The sequence below is a fragment of the Leucoraja erinacea genome, chromosome 4 (assembly GCF_028641065.1).
Source record: "Leucoraja erinacea ecotype New England chromosome 4, Leri_hhj_1, whole genome shotgun sequence".
NCBI lineage: Eukaryota > Metazoa > Chordata > Chondrichthyes > Rajiformes > Rajidae > Leucoraja > Leucoraja erinaceus.
Genome location: NC_073380.1, coordinates 102,063,473 through 102,089,992, shown reverse-complemented (window position 1 = coordinate 102,089,992; position 26,520 = coordinate 102,063,473). Strand labels below are relative to the sequence as shown.

The following is a 26,520-nucleotide window of genomic DNA, read 5'->3' as shown; positions in this document are numbered from 1 at the left end:
CTGGATGGAAGGTATGGATGACATGGGTAGTAGGTAAACCAGCATCTGCAGTTCATTCCTACATATTCTACAAGGTATTCAATTTGTTATTAATGTTGGGTATAGGTGGGCAAACTTTACAATATTATTTTCCATCGTCGTTTTGATGTGTGCTCTTGTTTTCAGTTAACGATGCGGTGAAATGTCTGAAATATTCAACCTTCCCCTGGTTAACCCTGACAACGACAGACAGGCATGTTCTTCTGTCCAATGAGAGGTAGGTTTTAATAAGTTTTAATAGAGATATGAATCATTTTGGGAAATGAAAGACAAACTTTTTTGAAAATGTATGGTTTGAATTGTACAAGGCATTGGTGAGGCCAATTCTGGAGTATGGGGTACAATTTTGGTCGCCTAATTATAGGAAGGCTGTCAACAAAATAGAGTACAGAGGAGATTTACTAGAATGTTGCCTGGGTTTCAGCAACTAAGTTACAGAGAAAGGTTGAACGTTAGGTCTTATAAATTGGATAGGTGTATGGACGGGAATGGAATGGAGGGTTATGGTCTGAGTGCAGGTAGATGGGACTAGGGGAAAATAAGTGTTCGGCACGGACTTGAAGGGCTGAGATGGCCTGTTTCCGTGCTGTAATTGTTATATGGTTATATGGTTATAAGGGATAGCTAAATGATAGATGTGTTGAGTCTGAACATAGAAACATAGAAAAATAGGTACAGGAGTAGGCCATTTGAGCCAGCACCACCATTCAATATGATCATGGCTGATCATCTAAAATCAGTGCACCGTTCCTGCTTTTTTCCCAATATCCCTTGATTCCTTTAGCCTTAAGAGGATAATCTAACTCTCTTGAAAAAATCCAGTGAATTGGCCTCCACTCCCTTCCACAGAGCATTTCACAGATTCACAACTCTCTGGGTGAAGAAGATTTTCCTCATCTCAGTCCTAAATGGCCTACCCCTTATTCTTAAACTGTGAAATCTGGTTCTGATCTCCCTGAACATTGGGAACATTTTTCGTACATCTGGCCTGTCCAATCCTTTTAAGAATTTTATATGTTTCTATAAGATACCCTCTCATCCTTTTAAACTCTAGTCAATACAAGCCCAGTCGACCCATTCTTTCATCATATGTCAGTCCCGCCATCCCGGGAATTATCCTGGTGAACCTACGCCACACTCCCTCAATAGCAATAATGTCCTTCCTCAAATTGCACACTATACTCCAGGTGCGGTCTCACCAGGTCCCTGTACAACTGCAGTAGGACCTCCTTGCTCCTTAACTCAAATCCTCTCGCAATGAAGGTCAACATGCCATTAGCTTTCTTCACTGCCTGCTGTTCCTGGAGTCGGGCCCAGAGCTTCAGCGGCGGCGCAGCGGGGACTTTAACATCGTGGAGTGAGGCGACTCCTTGCAAGGTGTCGCCGGAGAAGAGCTCCGACCGGTGGCCTGCGGCCGACAACATCTTGGAGCCTTGGTCAGTGGAGCTTCTGGCGGCAGGCGTGGAGTGGACCTTTCATCGTGGAGAGGGCGATCTCTTGCCGGGGGCCACCGGAGAAGAGCTCCGACCGCCAGCCTGTGGCCTGGAAGCCGCGGTCTCTGGTAAGGAGGTGACTGATTGGGAGCTCCGGGCCGCGTGGTGTGCTTGACCTGTCCCGAAGTCGGCGTTCTGACCAGAGGGCGTGAACATTGAGCCGTCCGTAGCGGCGACTACCGAGGGTCGGGGCCCCGACCACGGGTGAACAAAGGAGGAGGAAGAATGTCTGAATTTTATTGCCTTCCACCACAGTGAAGAATGCTGTGGTGGATGTCTGTGTTGAAGTATGTTGTGTATTATGCCCTTTTTTAATTGTAACGCCACATGGTAAATTCATTTCACTGCACCTTATGGTGCATGTGGCAAATAAATTTGAACCTTGAACTTACTTTCAGTGACTAATGTACAAGCACACCCAGGTCTCGTTGCACCTCCCCTTTTTCTATTCTGACACCATCCAGATAATAATTTGCTTTCTTGCTCTTGCCACCAAAGTGGATAACCTGACATCTATCCACATTATACTGCATCTGCCATGCATCTGTCCACTCACCCAGCCTATCCAAGTACCCTGCAGCCTCCTCGCAACCCAGAAATAGTGGATGCATTAGTGATAATTATTCAAAACTCTTTGGATTCTGGAGTAGTTCCTGAGGATTGGAGGGTAGCTAATATAACCTCACTTTAAAAAAAAAGGAGGGAGAGAGAAAACGGCGAATTACAGACCAGTTAGTCTAACATCGGTAGTGGTGAAACTGCTAGAGTCAGTTATTAAAGATGGGATAGCAGCACATTTGGAAAGGGGTGAAATCATTGGACTAAGTCAGCATGGATTTATGAAAGGTCAATCATGTCTGATGAATCTTATAGAATTTTTCGAGGATGTAACTAGTAGAGTGGATAAGGGAGAACCAGTGGATGTGTTATATCTGGACTTTCAGAAGGCTTTCGACAAGGTCCCACATAAGAGATTAGTATAAAAACTTAAAGCACACGGTATTGGGGGTTCAGTCTTGATGTGGATAGAGAACTGGCTGGCAAACAGGAAGAAAAGAGTAGGAGTAAACGGGTCTTTTTCAGAATGGCAGGCAGTGACTAGTGGGGTACCGCAAGGCTCAGTGCTGGGACCCCAGCTATTTACAATATATATTAATGATTTGGACGAGGGAATTGAATGCAACATCTCCAAGTTTGCGGATGACACGAAGCGGGGGGGGGGGGGGGGGGGGGGGGGGGGGGGGGGCAGTGTTAGCAGTGAGGAGGATGCTAGGAGGCTGCAATGTGACTTGGATAGGCTGGGTGAGTGGGCAAATGCATGGCAGATGCAGTATAATGTGGATAAATGTGAGGTTATCCACTTTGGTGGCAAAAACAGGAAAGTAGACTATTATCTGAATGGTAGCCCATTAGGAAAAGGGGAGATGCAACGAGACCTGGGTGTCATGGTACACCAGTCATTGAAAGTAGGCATGCAGGTGCAGCAAGCAGTGAAGAAAGCCAATGGTATGTTAGCATTCATAGCAAAAGGATTTGAGTATAGGAGCAGGGAGGTTCTACTGCAGTTGTACAGGGTCTTTGTGAGACCACACCTGGAGTATTGCATACAGTTTTGGTCTCCTAACCTGAGGAAAGACGTTCTTGCCATAGAGGGAGTATAGAGATGGTTCACCAGACTGATTCCTGGGATGTCAGGACTTTCATATGAAGAAAGACTGGATAGACTCGGCTTGTACTCACTAGAATTTAGAAGGTTGAGGGGGGATCTTATAGAAACTTACAGAATTCTTAAGGGGTTGGACAGGCTAGATACAGGAAGATTGTTCCCGATGTTGGGGAAGTCCAGAACAAGGGATCACAGTTTACGGATAAGGGGGAAATCTTTTAGGACCAAGATGAGAAAAACATTTTTTCACACAGAGTGGTGAATCTCTGGAGTTCTCTGCCACAGAAGGTAGTTGAGGCCAGTTCATTGGCTATATTTAAGAGTGAGTTAGATGTGGCCCTTGTGGCTAATGGGATCAGGGGGTATGGAGAGAAGGCAGGTACAGGATACTGAGTTGGATGATCAGCCATGATCATATTGAATGGCGGTGCAGGCTCGAAGGGCCAAATGGCCTACTCCTGCACCTATTTTATATGTTTCTATATCCACTGGCTCTCTCATCCATTCTGCTTATTACATCAAAAAATTTCAGAAGATTAGTCGAGCATGATTTTCCCCTTCATACATCCATGCTGACTTTGACCGATCCTATCACTGCTTTCCAAATGCACTGCTATAACATCTTTAGTAATTGACTCGAGCATCTTCCCCAATACCGATGTAAGGCTAAATGGTCTATAATTCCCTGTTTTCGCTCTCCCTCCTTTCTTAAAAAGTGGGGTTACATTGTCCACAGTCTACAGGAACTGATTCAGGGTCGAGAGAACATTGGAAAATGATCACCAATGCATCCACGATTTTAGGGCCACCTCCTTGAGAACTGAAATGTAATGCACAGAAATGATCTTTCGACAAGTCCAGCAAACCTCTTAAACCTCTCTCCAGTGGAAAGGTTGTTTGCCTTCAGACCGGTAAGGGCTAAGGCTGTTTGGTTCACATTCACAGCCCTGCCAAAGAACCGCGCTCTTACCTGGTAAGTGTGGACGGGAGCATTTACAGATGCAACCTTCAACATTTCCTTCCTGCGACTCCGTATCCAGAGATCACACGTTTGATCACACGTTTGATGGTGAAAGGCGGAGACGTGGATTTCTATTGCACGCGCCCGACGGGTCTGTAGGCCACCCCTTAGATGTAACCATCCATACATCCCTGTGTGTGTCATTAGCGTTTCGGCTACTGTATTATTTAGCCACCACGTATTAATGTGTTTCTGCTTATTGGCTTGCGTTTTAGTTGTGCCTTATTTCATTTCTGTAAAGAAAGATGAAGATTGGTTACTTCATACTAACCAATTGTAACAATCTAGAAGCTCCGCCCACTACGCGGTTTATAGTATCTGAATTCAGTTCATATAGTTAGTCTGAGTAGCTGTTACGCTTGCTTTAACACCATGCTGAAGTGTACTGTGAGTAGACTTTAATAAACATGTTTTACCATGTTGTGCGTATGACTGACATTATTGCAGTTTTATTATAAAATATGTGGATTTGCTTTTTTTGTGCTTATTTAATTCTATTAATAAAAATAAATAATTTACATGGGTAAAGAAGGTAATGAATTTCTGCAGGGATCTGAGCTTTTGTACTACATTATTGTCTCATTGCTTCCATTTTTAGAAGCAACCATCCCACCCTTGAATATACAATAGGAAAAAGTGGAAGATTCATTTCTATTTCTTTTCTTTTCAACAGCTCTCTAAAAAGTAGCAATCGCACTTTAGTTCGCAGTACATGCGAGCTTTTACAAGACGTAATCATGCAAGATTTTCCAACCGAGATCTTTCTTCAACGTCCAAAGATTGTTCAGGTACGAAAGACAAAATTTACCACCTTCAATTAATTAATAAGTGAAACATGATTAACAATTGGGAATGATTGTACATTGGTAATGGACTAGCAATCTAGTGCTCGAGCCCTAGAAATTCTATTATATAGTTCATCGTATTAAGCACCCTATCTTCAATTTCTTTTAATTCCCATTACATTTATATATGTTTTAATGTTTAGAGATATAGCACGGAAACAGGCCCTTCGGCCTACCAGCGATCACCCCGCACACTATCAAATTGCAATACGATACTGTACGGTAGAACTATTCATCCCAGGAGGGAAAGTGATCTGCCAACAGTCATAAAAACACAAAATATATGAAATTTCACAAGCTCCCTTGAATTCTTTGACAGGAGAGACTGCACTTTGGGAGGTCGTATGTAAAGGAAAAATATACAGTACAATGGCAAGGCAAGACCCTTAACAGCATCAATGTTCAAAGGGATCTTGAGGTCCATAGGTCGCTGGAAGTGGCAACGCAAGTAGAGAGAGCGTTGAAGAAGGCATATGGCCTAGGATAGAGTGGATGTGGAGAGGATGTTTCCACGAGTGGGAGTCTAGGACCAGAGGGCACAACCTTCAGAATGGAGATGAGGAGGAATTTCTTTAGGCAGAAGGTGGCGAATCTGTGGAATTCATTGCCACACAGGGCGGTGGAGACCAACTCAATGGATATTTTTAAAGTAGAGATTATGGGGAGAAGGCTGGAGAATGTGGTTAGGAGGGAAAGATAGAGCAGCCATGATTGAATGGTGGAGTAGTCTTGATGGACTGATTGGTCTAATTCTGCTCCTATCACTTAAGAACTATCCTAATAATAATAATACATTTTATTTAATGGGCGCCTTTCAGACATCTAAAGGACACCTTACATAGATTAATAGGAATAAAAACATATAATCAGAATAAAATAAGTAATAAAGACATCACAGAGACACAAATTAAAAACAGAATTCAATTCAAAAACAGAAAATCAAAAAAGAATGTGAAGAGAGAGCAGCGGCAGCCAAAGCGCGCCAGCGTCCACTCTCGCTTCACGGCAGCCATCTTGGATACAGACTTACAGGATTACATTAGACAAAAAAATCATCCCCCCACAGTGGTTACCACTGTGGGGGAAGGCACAATGTCCAGTCCCCACCCCAAGTTCACCCCAAAGTCAGTCCTATTGAAGCCACCGTAATTGCCTCTACGGAGGCCCGATGTTCCTGGCCGTTCTCACCTGGGGACAATTTACAATTATACCAAGCCAATTAACCTACAAACCTGCATGTCTTTGGAGTTTGGGGGGGAAATCGAAGCACATGAAAACTCACACAGGTCATGGGGAGAACATACAAACTCTATACAGGCAACCACCCAGTTAGGATAGAACTCGCCTCTCAGGCATTGTAAGGCAAAAAATCTACCACTGTGCCGGCTTGTTCATGATGGGAACATGAAGACTCACAACAACAAAACATTTTTTCCTGCACGATTCTCAAAAAAAATGTTTCATTAGCAATAAGTTTATTTTTGTTATTGGAACTAATAATATGAAAGGCTATACAGTATCTTTGCAGAATGTCAGTAGAAGTGATTCCTTGACAGTTTATGATGGCCACCTATGGTTTAAGTTGCAGCTGCATAATTAAGAGACACTGGTGCCTGATTCCCATGAATCGGATGTTTAAGAAAGAACTGCAGATGCTGGAAAAATCGAAGGCAGTCTGAAGAAGGGTCTTGACCCGAAACATCAGCTTTTCCTTCCCTCCGTAGATGCTGCCTCGCCCACTGAGTTTCTCCAGCATTTTTGTCTACCTCCCATGAATCGGATGTTAATTTTATGATCTTTTAAATAACACTTTTTTGGAAGTGCTGTGATGTGATCATGCTATTGATTTAGAAAATGGGATTAATTAAGCTGAAATTTCAATTAACAGTTAAGCTGAGGTTGGGATGGGGCAGTAACTTAGTCAGAGTTCAATGATGTTAGATGTTTTTCAAGCCTGGATCATGGGAATGTATTTGCTATAACAATGATTCTGAATGAAGGGTATTAAGTAAGTAGGCTCCTCTCGGTCATGATTGACCATGGGTGATGCATCCTGGTCAGATGCAAGCCTGTTGCCCATGCAGCACGTTACCCTCCCCCCCCTCTCCACATCCCTGATCGATCCATTGGAACCGCAGGGCCGTTACAGTTTGGCACCAGCGCTGTCGCAGGAGCTGCCAGAGCGAGGTTGTAGACAACGACAAACTGCCTTAGCGGCGACTCCGGATTTTCTTGAGGTTTAATCCTGGAGCCTTTTCCATGACTGGATATGGCCACAAGGCAGTGGAGGTTTTAAATCAGAGTTTTCCTTCTCCTAGATGGACTGCCTTCCCAGGCTGACGACCCCCATCTGCCCGATTCTTTAAAGGTATTAAAGAATGCATTAAAGTGCATTAAAGAATTAAAGAATGCTTCACACATTGTTCGATTTTAAAAGGATTTGTAGTGGAAGTCAGCTTGATGAGAAAATACTTAATCAGTTTATTCTGTTATTATGATGAGTTACACACACATTAAACAAAGCAGACACACAATCCAAGCATGTACAACTTTGACAAACCAGATCGGACAGACGCAATGTGTTCAAGAAGGATCCAGAAGAATGGTTTCGGCCCAAAACGTCGCCTATTTTCTTCGCTCCATAGATGCTGCTGCACCTGCTGAGTTTCTCCAGCAATTTTGTGTACCTTCAGACAGACACAATGTTGGCAGCAGTGTATCTATTCATCTTAAGTAGCTTCTTCAGACTGCCTTTTCCCTTCTAGCATAAGTATGCATTTGAACAATCCTCTATTATTCAGAAAATACTTTGAAATTTTGTATTCATTAAAGTTTCAATTTTGCAGCAGACTATGTAATGTTTTGGCATTCAACCGACTGAATATCAAGTTTTGTCAGATTCTTCCTGATTTTAAGGACCTCATTTAAGTTAAATTTGTAAAACAGTTAGGATGTCTAACAATATCTAAATAATATCTTTTATCTATATAATTTGTTTACCTTTCTTTTCAGATAACCTATTCTATTTATCATCCAAATTCTGTTTATAACAGATCATTTCATTTGGTTTCTGGTAGATCTGATAACGCATTCTGCCATATGTGCATATGTACTTTGTATCATGGGAAGAAATTTGCATATTTTAAGCCTTATCTCTGGTGAATAACAGAACTGCTTTTCCAGGCTACAATATTATAAGAAATATTTATGTTAATAATATGTAATCTTAAAGGTTTGTGTCATTTAAAAGTACCGTTGACCAATTGTTATCCATTATTTCTTTGTGAATTATTCTAGCCACTATTATAGCATGCAAAAGTGTTTCACTGCACTGTTCCATAAACAGTGCATTACTACCTTCACAATCAAATATTTGTCCATAAGGTTATCACATACCCTATTCATACTCAATTTTACTTAAAATTAATTCCTGCTCATCCACAAAATGCTAAATATTGTATTTAAATCACAAAGCAGCTCAGTTATTTTCTTGCACTATTGTTAGGTTGCCAGGTGGCATTCTGTTTATTCATCGGGGCAGTGCTGGCTCGAAGTGCTAGCCTACTCCTGCACCTATTTTCTATGTTTTATTTTGTATGTTTCATATTTGAGCCTTCCCTTGCATGATCCAAGGCACTGAAGCCACTGTGATGCTTCTGTTGCCATCCTGGATGAAGGATACTCCAGGATGGCAACTGAGGCATCACAATGGCTTCAGGTGGGAAATCAAACCTGAAACCTTCCTGGCTACTGTCAGATAATTGCCATTTGCATTTGCATATATTGAGGTGTACCCCCCCCCCCCCCCCCCCCCCCCCCCCCCCTGTTTTCATGCAGTTCTAATTATTTTAACTGTGTTAAATCTTTTAGAACCTTCTTTTGTTGACCAAGTTAGCATTTGAAAGAGATGGAAAACAATATTTAGCAATGCTTGCTATAAGCTGCCTGACTCAACTCTGCAGGTATTTACAAAGTCGACTGAACTTCCACAGGGATCCCAGCTTCTTTTCTGCAAAGCAAGGTAAGATGAGTTGCGTGGTTAAAATGAGAAAATGCAGTAAATACTCAGCAGATCAGCAGCATTGATGGAGAAACCGGGTTAACATTTCGAGTAGATGAGATTTTGTAACCAGCTGAGTATTTCTAGTATTTCTGTTTTACTTTCGGATTTACGGTATCTACAATTTTTTAACTTTGAAAATGATGAGTTTCTTGAGTCTTGCTGCACAGAAAGAGGCCCTCTGACCTCTACATCAATATTAACCATTAAGTATCTATAAATAATAATCCCATTCACCAACACCTGATCTGGAGGCTACTGCATCATAGTGATTCAAGTGTTTAACAAGAGGTTTTAAAATGTTGGAGAGTATTTGCTTTCACCGTCACCTGAAGAAATGCATTCCAGATTGGAACTACGCTCTAGAGAAAAACATTCTTCAAATCCTTTCTAAAGCCCCTGTCCCACTTGTCCAAGTTACTCACGAATTCTCCCGAGTTTTCCCCTTGATTCAAACTCGGAGATGCCAGCAGTAGGTACTCGGGGCTATTTATTTCACTTGTGGACATTTTTGGACATGCTGAAAAAACGTCCCGATTTACCTGATGCCCCGAGTACCTACGGCTGGCATTACGAGCCGCTACGAAATATCTACGGACTCCTACGGACTCGCTACGAACTCGCTACGGACATTCTCTGAGTTTAAATCAAGGGGAAAACTCGGGAGAATTTGTGAGTAACTCTGGAAAGTGGGACAGAGGTTTGAACCTTTTCCTCCTCCGTTAGAAACTATGTCCTCTGGTCAACCCCAATATTTTTGCACTCCTGCCCACTGACTGTCATATTGACAATACAGTTGTTAGGTGGAAAGGTGGCAAATAGAAAAGAGAGACGAAGATGAGTTGTTGACCTGTGAGCTCGTCTTGAGAGTCTGACTGAGAGTTGAAATTTGTTGAAAAAAGATCAAAATGACCCCTGTATTCTTTCACCCAAACAACAGCTGCACATATAACGGCTTTTAAAACATGGAATCATGTTTGAATTGTTTGTGACACAAATTATGAAAAATGTTGACATCGAGACATGCATTTGAAGTTAATTAATAACAATACAATACAACACAATTTATTTGTTGTCATTTGAACCTCATTGAAGTTCAAACGAAATTTGGTTTCTGCAGTCATACAACAAGAAAAGAACCAAGACACAACACAATTTACACAAGCATCCATCACAGTGAATCTCCTCCTCACTGTGATGGAAGGCAAAGTCTTATCTCTCCCCTGCACTCCCCATTCTCCTCCCGATGTCAAAGTCAAAGCCCCCGGCTATCTGCATCACTGACACCTCTTTCAAAGCTAATTAGTCTAGGCATTCAGAATTGCATTACAAAACAGAAAATGGACACATGATTCATCTATAGTAGGTCTTTATATTCTCTGTAGGTGGCGTGTCTTCACAAAGTGTGTAAGTAATTATTTTTCAGAAGTTGACATTGACTCTTCAATCATTATCTGCAATTGACACACAGCTACTTCTTTATGAGGTTTTGTTTCCCTGTACTCAGCACTAAACCTATTCAATTTGTGTTTTTCTCATCAACCATTTGATCCATTTCATTGCTCATCAATAGATCTACCATCATCTGCCTTGTAAGCCAATTGTTTTTTCTTTTGGAGATGTGTGTTGATTAGAAATCTATTCTTTTCCTTCCTTTATTCTGGTCAGAGAAGTTACAGAATCATTCAGCACAAACTTCATGTTCGGTTCTCTCCTGGTCTCAAACAATTGTGGTTAACTAATATCTGCAATTTTTTTTTAAATTACTCTCGACACTGCTAACAGGTTTGCAGCTCAGTTTAAAGTTTAGAGATACAGCAGGGAAAGAAGTCCTTTAGCCCACCGTGTCCACTATAACCATTGATCATGCGTTCAAACCAGTTGAATGTTATCCCATTTTCTCAACCACCACATTAGGAGCAATTTATAGAGGCCAATTGACCTACAAACCTGACATCTTTGAGATATGGGTGGAAACTGGAGCGCCTGGACGTTTACGTTGCCGAACCAGGCCACGATGCAGCCAGTCAGTATGCTCTCTACTGTGCACCTGTAGAAGTTCAAGATAATCCTCCTTGACTTATCGACTCTCCGTAATCTTCTCAGGAAGTAGAGCCGCTCATGTGCATTCTTTATAATAGCATCAGTGTGCTGGGTCCAGGAAAGATCTTCGGAAATATGCATGCCCAGGAATTTTAAGTTTTTGACACTCTCCACCATTGACCCATTGATATAAACAGGGTTGTGGGCCCTCACCCTTCCCCTTCCAAAGTCCACAATCAGTTCCTTGGTTGTACGTGTTGAGAGCCAGGTTGTTGTGCTGGCACTATTTGGCCAATCTGTCGAGCTCACTTGTATACTCTGATTGATCACCATCTGTAATTCGTCCAACAACAGTGGTGTCGTCAGCAAACTTGATGATGGAGTTCGCCCTATGCCCGGCAACACAGTCATGAGTATAAAGCAGGGGGCTGAGCATGCATGATGCAAATGCAGATTTGAGATTACAAACTAGATGTGAATGCAGAATAGAGATTACAAACAGATGAGCAATAATCTTATTGAACAGTGGATATGGGTAGGAGTGATATGTAGGAAAGAAGTGCTGATGCTGGTTTAAATCGAAGGTAGACACAAAATGCTGGAGTGTTTCAGTGGGACAGTCAGCATCTCTGGAGAGAAGGAGTGATGAGTCTTCTGTTGTGAGTTTGTGTGTAAACTGCAGAAGTTAATGGGGCTGAAATGTGTTATTTAGAATCATTGGCTCTCAACATTTTAACTGCAATTTTGCTTTTCTATGTATCTGGACCGCAAGGAGTCGAGCAGCGAAGCTATTTTATACTTGCATATTAATAAAACTTCAATATTTTATTTTATTACATTTTAATAAAGTCACTTTTAGTTGGTTCCGACACATTTAAAAAAGGAAAACACAAATTCTCACAGCCTCACAGTCCCTAGCTTTGACCTCATCAAATGCAAGTGAGCCTCTGGTGGTGTTTGCAGGCTTCATTGTGCCTGATGCGTCTGGTTATTCTGCAAGATTGGTCCAGACAGGGGAAGTAGGTGTACACTCAGGCAGCTGGAGAGATTCGGAATGATTCGGCTGTAAATGTAGCAATGTGTAATGCAATGAGCAATTATACCAACCTATGCTGAGGCAGACACTGAATTTTCAGCTGGAAGAGGCTTCATATAAAGAACTTGATAAACACCAACATAATTTACGTACACTAATATGAATACGTAATCTTAATTTTAAGGTTTTAATGAATAAAAATTGGAAATGGAAATCCATTATATTCACTTTTCTTCCTATAGGTTTAGTTTCACAGAACTCGTCCTTGGCTTATTCCCAAGAAGCACGAGGAATGCACGTATCCCAAAATCCATCTCCCAGAAGTACCAGTCCCAGACCGTCAGTGGTTGGACGAACAGTTCAGCGCCCCAGAGGTGATGGCCAAGATGGTGATGCAGCATCCTCAAGGTAATTGGTTAGGACCATGTTACTTCTGAATTCTTCTGTACACTGAATATTTTCTTCTTATATAATATTTTCTTCAAATATAATGTACCAATCATGGTACATTATATTTGTGTCCTTGCACACTTTAGGCATTGCGTTTGTTTAGCCTATGATTTACTTTCCGTCATACTAAATTCCATTTGATAATTATATTCAAATCAAATTTATGACTTTTAAAGTTTTTTGTTTGAAAATTAAAGTAAAAAAAAAAGGTTTAACCATATAACCATATAACAATTACAGCACGGAAACAGGCCATCTTGGCCCTACAAGTCCATGCCGAACAAATTTTTTTTCCCCTTAGTCCCACCTGCCTGCACTCGTACCATAACCCTCCATTCCCTTCTCATCCATATGCCTATCCAATTTATTTTTAAATGATACCAATGAACCTGCCTCCACCACTTCCACTGGGAGCTCATTCCACACCGCCACCACTCTCTGCGTAAAGAAGTTCCCCCTCATATTACCCCTAAACTTCTGTCCCTTAATTCTGAAGTCATGTCCTCTTGTTTGAATCTTCCCTATTCTCAAAGGGAAAAGCTTGTCCACATCAACTCTGTCTATCCCTCTCATCATTTTAAAGACCTCTATCAGGTCCCCCCTTAACCTTCTGCGCTCCAGAGAATAAAGACCTAACTTATTCAACCTATCTCTGTAACTTAGTTGTTGAAACCCAGGCAACATTCTAGTAAATCTCCTCTGTACTCTCTCTATTTTGTTGACATCCTTCCTATAATTTGGCTACCAAAATTGTACACCATACTCCAGATTTGGCCTCACCAATGCCTTGTACAATTTTAACATTACATCCCAGCTTCTATACTCAATGCTCTGATTTATAAAGGCTAGCATACCAAAAGCTTTCTTTACCACCCTATCTATATGAGATTCCACCTTCAAGGAACTATGCACGGTTATACCCAGATCCCTCTGTTCAACTGTATTCTTCAATTCCCTACCATTTACCATGTTCGTCCTATTTTGATTTGTCCTGCCAAGGTGTAGCACCTCACATTTATCAGCATTAAACTCCATCTGCCATCTTTCAGCCCATTTTTCCAAATGGCCTAAATCACTCTGTAGACTTTGGAAATCCTCTTCATTATCCACAACACCCCCTATCTTGGTATCATCTGCATACTTACTAATCCAATTTACCACACCTTCATCCAGATCATTGATGTACATGACAAACAACAAAGGACCCCACACAGATCCCTGAGGCACCCCACTAGTCACCTGCCTCCAACCCGATAAACAGCCATCCACCATTACCCTCTGGCTTCTCCCATTCAGCCACTGTTGAATCCATCTTGCTATTCCTGCATTTATACCCAACAGTTGAACCTTCTTAAGGAACCTTGTCAAAGGCCTTACTAAAGTCCATATAGACAACATCCACTGCTTTACCCTCGTCAATTTCCCTAGTAACCTCTTCAAAAAATTCAAGAAGATTAGTCAAACATGACCTTCCAGGCACAAATCCATGTTGACTGTTCCTAATCAGACCCTGTTTATCTAGATGCTTATATATATTGTCTCTAAGTATCTTTTCCATTAATTTGCCCACCACTGAAGTCAAACTAACTGGTCTATAATTGCTAGGTTTACTCTTAGAACCCTTCTTAAACAATGGAACAACATGCGCAGTACGCCAATCGTCAGGGACTATTCCCGTTTCTAATGACATTTGAAATATTTCTGTCATAGCCCCGGCTATTTCTACACTAACTTCCCTCAATGTCCTAGGGAATATCCTGTCAGGACCTGGAGACTTATCCACTTTTATATTTTTCAAAAGTGTCAGTACTTCTTTTACTTTGAACCTCATAGTATCCATAGCTACTCTACTAGTTTCCCTTACCTCACATAATTCAATATCTTCTCCTTGGTGAATACCGATGAAAAAAAATTGTTCAATATCTCCCCCATCTCTTTTGGCTCTGCAGATAGCTGTCCACTCTGTCTCTCCAATGGACCAATTTTATCCCTCCTTGTCCTTTTGCTATTAATATAGCTGTAGAAACCCTTTGGATTGACTTTCACCTTACTTGCCAAAGCAACCTCATATCTTCTTTTAGCTTTTCTAATTTCTTTCTTAAGATTCTTTTTACATTCCTTATACTCCTCAAGCACCTCTTTTACTTCATGCTGCCTATAATTATTGTAGATCTCCCTCTTTTTCCGAACAAGATGTCCAATTTCCCTTGAAAACCAGGGATCTTTCCAATTTTTACTGTTTCCTTTCAACTGAACAGGAACATAAAGATTCTGTACTCTTAAAATTTCCCCTTTAAATGTCCTCCATTTCTCTTCTACATCTTTCCCATAAAACAAAATGTCCCAGTTCACTCCTTTTAAATCATCTCGCATCGCATCAAAGTTAGCCTTTCTCCAATCAAAAATCTCAACCCTAGGTCCAGTTCTGACCCTCTCCATAGTTATATTGAAACTAATGGTATTGTGATCACTGGACCCGAAGTGCTCCCCAACGCATACCTCCGCCACCTGTCCCATCTCATTTCCTAACAGGTGGTCCAGCACTGCCCCTCCTCTAGTAGGTACCTCTATGTATTGCTGCAAAAAACTATCCTGCACACATTTTACAAACTCCAACCCATCCAACCCATTTACAGAATGTGTTTCCCAGTCTATGTGTGGAAAGTTGAAATCTCCCACAATCACTACCTTGTGCTTACTACTAATCTCTGCTATCTCCTTACATATTTGCTCTTCCAGTTCTCGTTCCCCGTTTGGCGGTCTATAATACACCCCTATAAGTGTTGCTACACCTTTCCCACTTCTCAATTCCACCCAAATAGCCTCCCTAGATGAGCCCTCCAATCTATCCTGCCAAAGCACTGCTGTAATATCTTCCCTGACTAGCAATGCAACACCTCCACCTCTTGCCCCTCCAATTCTATCACACCTGAAGCAACGAAATCCTGGAATATTTAGTTTCCAATCACAGCCCTCCTGCAACCACGTTTCACTGATCGCCACAACATCATACTTCCAGGTGTCGATCCAGACTCTAAGCTCATCCACCTTTCTTACAATGCTCCTAGCATTAAAATATGCACATTTAAGAAAACCCCCGTCCCTTATTCTCTGTTTATTTCCTTTTTTTCCTTTCTCCTCTTGCGTCCGAGTGCTTCCCATTTCTGCTTCCTGCCTCCCATTCTGTCTACTACCTTTCGCTATTTGAGTCCCTCGCCCCAACCATTCTAGTTTAAAGTCTCCCCAGCTGCCTTTGCAAATTTCCCCGCTAGGATATTGGTCCCCCTCGGGTTCAAGTGCAACCCATCCTTTCTGTACAGGTCCCACCTTCCCCAAAAGAAGTCCCAATGATCCAAGAACTTGAATCCCTGCCCTCTGCACCAGTCTTTCAGCCACGCATTTATCCTCCACCTCGCTCCATTCCTACTCTCACTGTCGCGTGGCACAGGCAGTAATCCTGAGATTGTTACCTTTTTGGTCCTTTTTCTTAACTCTCCTCCCAACTCCCTAAATCCTCCCTTCAGGACCTCTTCCCTTTTTTTTCCTATGTCATTGGTACCTATATGTACCACGACCTCAGGCTCCTCTCCCTCTGATTTCTTTAAATGGATTAAAAAACTAAATGCACGATGCATGAAGAGAAATTCTAAGTGACATTTCTTATGAAAAGTTCATATCTAGAAATCATCTTATTCTCTCAATCGATATTGGATGATAAACTGCATGTACCCAGTGATCTGCTTTTATTTCACATTTCCAACACCTTGTTTTCTTTCCCTTTTCTTTTTGAAGGAGATTGATTTTCTATTACTAGGTTTAGGGTGTTTGCTTTTGGTAATGAGCCATGTTCTCCACTGAGGTAAAACCTATCCCTTTTTCATTCTGAACATTAAAGACTGGCATTTTGTAGTATTTAAGTATGGGGCGATTTATTCTCGGTGAGTTTCCTGCAGTGACAGATCGGAGGTGATGGAAAGGGTGACAGTGTTGCTTGAAGAGCAAAATAAATTTATTACGGAAAATTTCAGTCATGAGTCACCCTCGACTGATTCATGAGCTTGTAGGAATGGGAAAAATAAGGAGTTTACTCAGCCCATACAATCTGCTCTACCATCTAGGTCCAAGTCTCAACTTCACAGAATTGGCAGGTAGGACATGAGTCATGAAATTAATCTGACACATAGGGTGATTGTGATACATAGGGTGACTGTAACTGAATCTACAAGTGGTCTGTTGAATGTTTATCCCTAATAGGAATAAAAGGCAAAGAAGAACACAATATCAAATTGGATATTAATTATTATATCATTGAAAACATTAGCGACGTAGTGGTGCTGGTTTCCGACGGGCACGGTGACGGACGCACCACACATCTCTGTCCTCCATGCAGCTGACAAGCTCCTCTTTTGTCTCCACCCATTTGTCTTCCATCAACGTCTTCAGCATCGTCTTGATTGGCCGTCCCGGGTCACGTCTTCCATGGGTGGTTCCCACTGCACAACCCTGTTTGCTGGCATTTCTGGGTGGCGGTGGCAGTGAGCAGCGAGCCTCACCCTTCTCCACCTGATCTTCTCGGTCAGAGGTGGAATCTCCCCATAGTGCTGGGCGTTAGTGATGTGGCCCCTCCAACTGACATTTTGAACTTTTCTGAGCATTCGGGTGTAGGTACCATCGCGAGACTTGGACAGTGCTCGAGTGAGAGTCCATGCCTCACACCCATACAATGATATGGTCTCCGCAGTTACATTAAAAAATCTCAGTTTGAGACCCTTAGACATCCGAGACGTCCAGATTTCCCCCCATGTTATTGAGGGCTTTCCATGTCATTCTCTGAGCTCTCCATCCTCGCTCCCAGGTACTTGAAGTCCTCCACTATCTTGACAGATGCACTGCCACTGGTCTTAAGAGGCTCATGGTCACCAACGTTGAACGCAAAGTACTCTGTCTTCTTGGCATTGTGGTGGAGGCCCACTTTCTCGCAATCTGTCTCGACCCTGCCGAGCAGCTCTTGTGCCTCCCTAATCTGGTCTGACAGCTTCTTAGGCCCCCTTCGGTCATGGCTGACCATGGGTGTCTCCAGGGTTGGAGGACGCCAGTGCGTGACTTTGTTTAACGTGGGGAGACTGGTGCACAGACAGCCACCACGTGGTCCTTGACAGATCTGGGTCAGGATCCAGTGGCATGGAGTCCAAGACGACCGGAGACCCTTTTCTGCTGCAGCCTTCATCCGCCTTCCCAGCCGTTGTGATGCTCCACTAAGGTCAGCAGTCATCCTCTGCCTGTTCCATCGTTGAGGTCTTGGTTAGATTGCTCTTGGTTGGAGACCTCCCCCTCGACCTTACCGCCATGGGTGGCCCTACCAGGAGCATAGCTCCAGACCGCATCGCTCTCAGGATCTCAGGACCACACAAGCTTCTCTACCACGACATGGTGACAATCCACGGTTGAATCTGACAGCAGGGCGATGTCATCAGCGAAGTTGAGACCTGACAATGTGACTGGCCCAATTGTTCTCGAACGCCTTGGGGTGATTGTATAGCCGAGGTTCTCTTGCTCCTTGAGCGCCTGCCTCATGGCATAATCAAGGACAATGACAAAGAGAAAGGGTGCCAGCGTGGGGGTCTCCCTGTAAGACCCCCGCGAGGATCTCGAACACATTGCTCTCGCCATCCGGGATGACAACCTAGGCGGTGGTGCCCAAGTGTATATCCTCAATGGCTCTCTGGAGACGAGGAGGGATACCATAAGCTTAAAAATCCGTATCATTTTGCATCGGTGAATCGAGTCAAACGTCGTCTTGAAGTCTACGAAAGTTAGGACAGCCGGCAGCTGGTTATTCTTCACCTCAATGATTCTTCAGAGGGCAAGGATCTGTGTGACCGTGTTCCTCTTCACTCTGAAGCCCTTCTGATTGTGAGGTAGCTTTGGGCTGATAGCGGCCCTAATCCGGTTGAGAATCAAGTGGTTGTAGACCTTGGCCAAGACACATGTCAGGCTGATGCCACGATAGTTGTCAGTCGTCTTTAGTCTCCCACTGTATTGGCTTGTCATTCGTCATTAGCGCTGTGTTGCAGAACTTGAGCATGATGTCGTCGAGCTCACTGTTTTTCAACACCTCGGGAGGGATATTATCAGGGCCTGGACTCTTCCTTTGCTTCAGTGAGGTCTTCACTTTTCGCAATCCCTCCATGGTGAAGGGGCAGTCGTGAATCTGTACATCCATAAGGACAGTCTTGATCTCCTCATCTTCCTCAGTGGCAGTTGGAGGTGACCCAAACAGGTTCTTGAAGTGGGTGAACCATGTGTCGATTCGGTCCTCTGGAGAGTAGCCGTTGACTTGACCTGACTTTACCTTCCTGCCACTGACCTCGTTCACGACCCTCCATGCCTCGCTATACCGCTTGCCATCGTTGGCTGGTCCTCTACTCCCTCTATCATCCTCGCATCCTCCTCCTCCTTCAGTTTGTCGTACACCTCAAAGAGTTGGGATTTGGCCGCCTGCAGGTCCTCCTTGAGCTGCTGCATCCTGCTCCATGTGTGGGCCTCTTGGCATTCAACAACTACATTCCGTGCTGCAACAACGTCCGGGTGCTCAGAGTTGAGACTTCTCTTCACACGCTTCACTTTGGGTGGTCTCTTCATTGCTTCAGAGTTGGCCTCTGAACCGTTCGTAGCGAGCCGTAGCATTTTCCCTCGACTCATCGTGTCCCTTTTCCTCTTCCTTCTCCTCGTTTCTCATATTAAGATAGAACAAATATCCATCTATACAGGCATTCTAAATGGAATATTGGATGCAGTATTATACACCTGACGCAGAAAATGATGTTATTGTCCTTACAAGGAAATATGTTGAGCAACAGTTCCATTTCTGGATATATTAGGGATTTATTTGTATGGAAAGATTAAAAAGGTAGATTTGCAGTGGTCTAATTGCAAAAGTTGTGCATGGATCGGGACTAATTCTCCAGTGTGAGTTTAATCATCTGAGTGTACCAATTTTAAACTTGTAAGGTTTGGAGTAAGGAGGGAAATTAAGTGGATCTTTATTTATATTACTCTTGCTGTGGTTAGAAATTAATCATAACCCTGGGGTGAGAATGTTTGTGAGCAGGCAAGTCATAAATCCAAATTAAAAGATGTCATTGTACATCGTTGTTCCCTTCCCCAGCATTTTGTTGGCTATGTGTCAACATTAGCAAACATTTACTCGCCTGGTATTGTTACACCACGTTATACGCCTTGTGTGAAATGGACGTCTGTTGCATTGGTCCATTTACAGGTTCCTTCTGAATCTGCAACTGAGTCTATTTCTTGAGGGTTTGTGTTCGAAGTGAAAGGTAGAAACTTTCATAAACTCAGGAATTTCCATACAGTTTTTCATGTCCAGTTGTGGGGACATATGTTATTAATTCTGTGTCGACAGTTATTATATTAGTTAGAATATGGCACCAATAATTGCACCGCATCTAGCTATTGTAGTGGCCATTTGGCTTAATTTTGTATGTCATAATTATGGCATTTGCCTTTAAATTTTAGCCTGCCTGTAATTCTGTGGATGGGATTTATTACGTAGTCAGTGGCATGTTTGCTGCCGGGTTCTCTTGCTCAGAAGCTTAGTTTTTTAGTTTTAGTTTGGAGCTCAACATGTAGGAGGGATATCCTTCGACCATGTGGAGCTTTGCCGAGACATGAGGAATTTTCTAAAGTTTAAAAGCGATATGCTGGAGTTTGACGGAGATTAAAGTGTACGAGTCTAAGAAGAAGGTTGGATGAATATCTTACTGTTTCTCTTCAACAATAAAGAAACCATTAATCAAAATACTGTGTTTTGAAGGTTTGTCTTTCGAGAAGCTTTGAAAGTCTCGTGAAGAGCCCACATGGGTAACAATATGACGTTCTCCTAATACCATGTTGTCTCATAAGTGGCGAGGGAGATAACGGAGCGATCTCTTGAACGATATAATAATCTGCCACTGCAGCTATGTCTTCAGAGCTATACTGAATAATAGACAATAGGTGCAGGAGTAGGCCCATCGACCCCTCGAGCCAGCAATGTGACCATCCCCAATCAGTACCCCATTCCTGCCTTCTCCCCATATCCTCTGACTCTGCTATCTCTAAGACCCCTATCTAGCTCTCCTGAAAGTATCCAGAGAACTGGCCTCCACCGCCCTCTGAGGCAGAGAATTCCACAGACTCTCAACTCTCTGTGAGAAAAAGTGTTTCTTCGTCTCCATTCTAAATGGCTTACCCCTTATTCTTAAACTGTGGCCCCTGGTTCTGAAGTATTATCCTAGATTCTGCACTCAAATCTTTGGAGTCAAACTTAAAACCAGAACTGTCTGAAAGAGGCAGAAATGTTATTAGAGAAATTGATGTAAATATCTAGCCTGTTGCTGCTTGATCAGTCACAATGTTTAAGGAAGTTTTGATTAATTAGTACATGGCATTTAATGTACAAAAAGTAGCAAACTAAACCTTTCCTTTGCATACCTCTGATAAACGTCAGTGTTGTAACTATTGTGATGATCTATTTCAAGGGCAACTGAACAGTTGCAAGATGACAACTTGGTTTTTCATACATTGCCATTTAATCTAAAATTAATGTATTATCTTCAGAGACTAGGCACCGGACATTACATTTGATGTGTTCATTATAGTCTATCTGATATTCACATTTTCTGACCACTTAAGATGGGTAATTGGTTTGCAGAATTAAGCTGCTTAAATAGCAGGCTGTTAGTAATAGGGTGCCACAAGGATCATTGCTGAGCTCTTGAATAATTTTAATAATTTGGTTGTTAATTGAATGCACGATGACCACGTTTCCTACCAATGCAGAATTACATGTGAAAGTGAGCTACTGGGTGAATATCAGAGACTATAGCAAAGAGTACTATTAAACTGATATTGGTGTATGGTGGATCTGGAATTACTGTGAAGTAAAATGTTGAAAGCTATGTATGGTATGTTGACTTTAATTGCAATGAGCATAGCGTACCATTGTAAGGGCACTGTGCTGCAAAGAATGCCGGAGTTTAATGAGAAAACACAAGCAGCACAGCAATTTTGACCTTTGCCAAAGAAAAGGTGTACTTCTCGTTTGAGGTGGCGCATTGTATGTTTAACATTGATTTCTAGGATGGATGCACTTGAGTTTAGAAGATTGACTCATTCCTCTGGCAGGGAAATTTTGAATTTACGGATCATAGTTTTATGATTAAGTCCTGTAGAAATATATATGAGCGGAGCAAAAAACATTTGCATTGTTTTTCTATTTAATTCTTTAGGATTATGGAATGTGTGATATTTAGAGATTACAAAGAAGTGATACATAGATGGAACAGTCTTCGATTTTTCCTGCTTCATGGTAATAGCCCGAAATGATAAATTATTTGGCAGTATTCAGATGTGCATTTGAATTTACCATCATGGCTCTTTTATTTCTGTCCTCAATTCCATCCCATGAATCATGATGTCATTGATGTACATGCTTAGGTTCTGAGTCGAGATCTGTTTAAACACTAAAGGAATTGAGAATATCACAACGGTTGAATTACAACTCTTTCTTCATGCTTAATGGTTTGACTAATACAGCGGCAAGTTCTCATGACATGCAGCACTTTCTTAAACACACAGCATGGAGAAGATGAGTTATGGTTGGTGCAGTTGGGCCAGACTCTCCCAGATTGTGGAAATGTGCAACAAAGTAATTTGTTAGACATTTGTGTTGATTTTCCAAGTTGCCAGCCACTCAGTCCTTTGGTAACACAAATATTTTTTTAATTAAAAAAAATTGATTTGGGGATTTCCAAGTGATGAAAATGCTTCATTTGTCCACAGTCCAGTTGCATAGTTTTTCTATTGATAGTTTTGGAATACCATCAGCACAAACAAATTTAAAGCCCTGTCCCACGGTACGAGTTCATTCCAAGAGTTCTCCCGAGTTTGCCCTGATTCGAACTCGGAGATTTACGGTAATGGCCACTCGTCGGTACTCGGGGCTCTCGTGGACATTTTTCATCATGTTGAAAAATCTTCACGAGTCTTCCCGTGCTTACCTGCCGTTAGCGAGTCTTCCCGAGTACCTGCCGTTAGCGCTAAGAGACGTCCCCGAGCTCTGACGTACCCGCTACGTTCATTCTCCGTGCTTACCACGAGTTTGATTTTTTTTAAACTCGGGAGAGTTCTTGGAATGAACTCGCACTGTGGGACAGGACTATTAGCATCTGTGGAACTGTCCCCAACCCACTTTGTTTGGGTCTGGTAGGTTGCATTTCATAACATAATTTCTGTCCTTAACAGTAAGTTATGCATGATGGTAAGAATTACAATCCAATAGAAGACATTGAAGAAGTGTCCTTCAGCAATAATAACGAGCTGGAGATCTTTAGTGACTCCTGCGGAAGTTTTGGTGTATAAGGATTGACGTGTGTTTTAATGGAATTTTTGTTTTTGAATGTTTCTCAGTGGAAGCAGTTCCCAAGGAATTCCTAGCCCTAGAAGTCCGATGTCAAAACATTCTTTGGCTGATCTGACCCGTTTGGAATTACCCGAGATGGAAAATGAGGATTCCTTGGAGCTTCAATTCCAGCAGCTTAGTCTTCCACAGTTTTGTGTGGCTGTCCTGGAGCAGGCAGTACCCTTGCTCAAAACAAGTAAGCAGCTTGGTGGACACTGTTTTCCCAGTAATATTCAATTCTATCTCTTTGTCCCATGACCAAGTGGGAGGGAATAATGACATCTGCATTGTGATGAAAGGTTTTATGCTTTAGAATCATAAAGTCATACAGCGTGGAAACAGGGCCTGCAATTCAACTTGCCCACGTTGACCAATATGCCCCATCTACACCAATCTCACTGCTTGAGTTTATCAGGTGTAGATTTATTTACTACTTTCACACAAATTTAATATCTCTGATTTTTGGGTGGTGATGTAAGGGCAACTTTCCATTGCCAGAACTGCCTTAACATGGGGTTGCTTGTACTACATTTTCAGTAGTACAAGGAAGTAGTAATTCTGACCTTGTCATTGACTATTAGTAACATTGCCTAATGTGATTTAACAGTATTTCATTGAAGTAAAAATAAAATTGTTCCTGCAAGAATTAAAAATTATTGCTTTTCAATGTGAGGTAAATGCAAGAATATTAAACCAAAAGTATTCATTTTATTTAATTTTCCAGCTGAGTTTTTTCAATAAAACAATCTGAGTTTTTAAACAGCTGATACGCACAAATCTTTTTGTTCATTTCTGGAATACATTTTTCCAAAAGCTTTGCTTGCCATACTTTTTTTCATAAATGTTGTTATGGATTTTATCTACTTGGTATTTTATATGTTCATTTTAGGATCTGATGTAAACAACAAATATTTCAGCGTTAAGTTGACAAAAATTCTTTTTGTAGGTAGTAGGAAGACGGTGATAAATGTGCTCGAATTGTTGACAGAAGTTGTAATGCTTATCGGCGATTCAATCTCTGAAGATGTGTGGGTGGACGAGAGTCTTACAGGTCGAGAACTGGTATGATTTTTATGGAAGCATGTTTTGTTAACAGGACTCTTCTGTTAAGAAATAGCTGTTTACTTAATTTCTTTACTTATTTGAGATCAAGACCAGTCTAAATTTCTCTTCTGCCAATGACTTTAATGAGAACTGACTTCAATTTACCATATATCATGCTGTGTTTTGTTTGCGATATTTGTGCCTTGGCAGAATATATTCTGTATTCTGTTAGTTTTGTTTCCAAAGAGTTTTAAGGATTATCTTTAGGAATTCTACTTGGAATTTTTGTTATAGTTAATGATGTTGGTTCAAACTAGTATTGCTTGTCACAAATAAATAAAGACGTGATAAAAAATATATATCTATTGATGCTCCTGAACACGTCATCAGTGATGTAACCTGGGGTCATTGGGTGTTTCGGGTCTTTCAACATCAGTCACCTTCACCCAGGCGACCCTGTCATGGTTGATCAGACCACGACTTGTGTTCAGGTGGCATTCGCTCCTCCCCATGGACCTCCTCTCCTGATCCAGAGCCATCTCGAGGCCTTCTCCGCTGCCTCTGTGGTGTTCTTGATGGCTCTTCTCCTCTTCATTCCGTTGATGCCTGGAGCACTCAAGGCTTTGTAGAGTGATTGCCCTGCAAAACCTCATTGGGCATACACCTTGCCTTCCAGCCCTGCTTACGGCAGTCTATGACCAACTCTTCATACTTGGCCATCTTCCTCTCGTGGGCCTCCTCCTGACGGTCCTCCCACGGCACTGTCAGTTCCAACAAGACAATGTTTTTGGTCGCCTCTGAGACCAGGAGGATATCTGGCCTCACGGTGGTCGTGGCAATGTGCCGTGGGAACTTCAGCTGTTTCACCAGGTCTACAGAAACTGCCAGTCCTGCGCAGCCACCAGGATTCCTGACGGATTCCTGGCTGCTGTGGTTCTTGGCAGCTGCACTCCGGCCTTCACGAAGGTGATCATCTGGGTGTTGGAGCGTGCTCGTCTGCAGCTGCTGATTCCCATGCTGACGGCTTCTGCAATGGGTTTAAGAACCTGGTCGTGACGCCAGGTGTACCGGCCCTGCCCAAGAGCCTTTGGGCTTGCCAGAGTTCAGGCCATGTGACTTTGTGGCCATGGCCTGCTCCCCACCTTGTCCAGGCTCCCTGCTGCATCAAGCCAACCTCTCTGGTAGACCTCTCCTCCTCTGCCGCTGCCCTCACTTCCTCCTGGTCCAGCCCGCACCTCTCCTTCCCCTTGGCCTTGTCAAACTGGGTAGATGGGAAGATTCCCAGGCCAGCTCTTCCCCGAGTCACTGCTCACACCATGTCTCTGTGGCGTATCCGAGACTCCACTTGCAGCACGGCTTCTCCGGCTCTTCACTTCCTCCTAGTTTTCACCTCCACCCCTGCCTGAGCCACCTTGGGGTCGCTGGAGTCCCTGTACAGCATCACCTCTGGCCCGAGTCACATTAAACTCCTCCTCCAGGGACTTCAGGGGCAGCTGGTGCTTACTGTTATTTCTGTAAATGGCGATGCTGCTGAGGCTCCTGGGCAGTCCCAGCTACCTTCTGAGAAAGCTGCTGACTTTCCTCTCCAATCTCTCTATGATGGATATTGGGACTATGTAGACAAGCAGTGGCCAGAGTATCCTTAGCAGGATACCATGCTGGTAAATCCATGCCTTGAATTTGCCTGGAAGCCCTGACCGGTCCATTGCTCTCAACCAACTCTCCAGCACCTGACAGGCTGCCTGGACTGATGCTGTATCCTTCAGGCTGCTGTTAAACACCTTGCCAAGACCTTTCGGAGGCAGTTGGGATTGGTGTCCCTTCGATGCTGAAGCGGAACCTATCCATGACTTTGCCCTTCTTCAGCACCAGTGACCTTGATTTTCCTGGCTTAAACCTCATATAACCATATAACCATAGAACAATTACAGCACGGAAACAGGCCATCTCGGCCCTTCTAGTCCGTGCCTAACACTTATTCTCCCCATGTCGCATCTACCTGCACTCAGACCATAACCCTCCATTCCTTTCCCGTCCATATACCTATCCAATTTATTTTTAAATGATAAAATCGAACCTGCCTCCACCACCTTCACTGGAAGCTCATTCCACACAGCTACCACTCTCTGAGTAAAGAAATTCCCCCTCAGGTTACCCCTAAACTTCTGTCCCTTAATTCTCAAGTCATGTCCCCTTGTTTGAATCTTCCCTACTCTCAGTGGGAAAAGCTTATCCATGTCAACTCTGTCTATCCCTCTCATCATTTTAAAGACCTCTATCAAGTCCCCCCTTAACCTTCTGCGCTCCAAAGAATAAAGACCTAACTTGTTCAACCTTTCTTTGTAACTTAGTTGCTGAAAC

At 42.7% G+C, this 26,520-nt stretch overlaps 1 protein-coding gene across 1 annotated transcript in view; it reads left to right on the top strand.

The window, feature by feature from the left end:
- rttn (rotatin) overlaps positions 1 to 26,520 on the top strand; it is a 221,600-nt gene that overhangs the window by 10,937 nt on the left and 184,143 nt on the right. The window contains exons 5-10 of the mRNA XM_055634871.1: positions 166 to 256; positions 4,893 to 5,007; positions 8,935 to 9,085; positions 12,446 to 12,611; positions 23,124 to 23,311; positions 24,062 to 24,177. Coding sequence (XP_055490846.1) covers positions 166 to 256; positions 4,893 to 5,007; positions 8,935 to 9,085; positions 12,446 to 12,611; positions 23,124 to 23,311; positions 24,062 to 24,177 — 827 coding nt within the window. The remainder of the gene's footprint in view (positions 1 to 165; positions 257 to 4,892; positions 5,008 to 8,934; positions 9,086 to 12,445; positions 12,612 to 23,123; positions 23,312 to 24,061; positions 24,178 to 26,520) is intronic.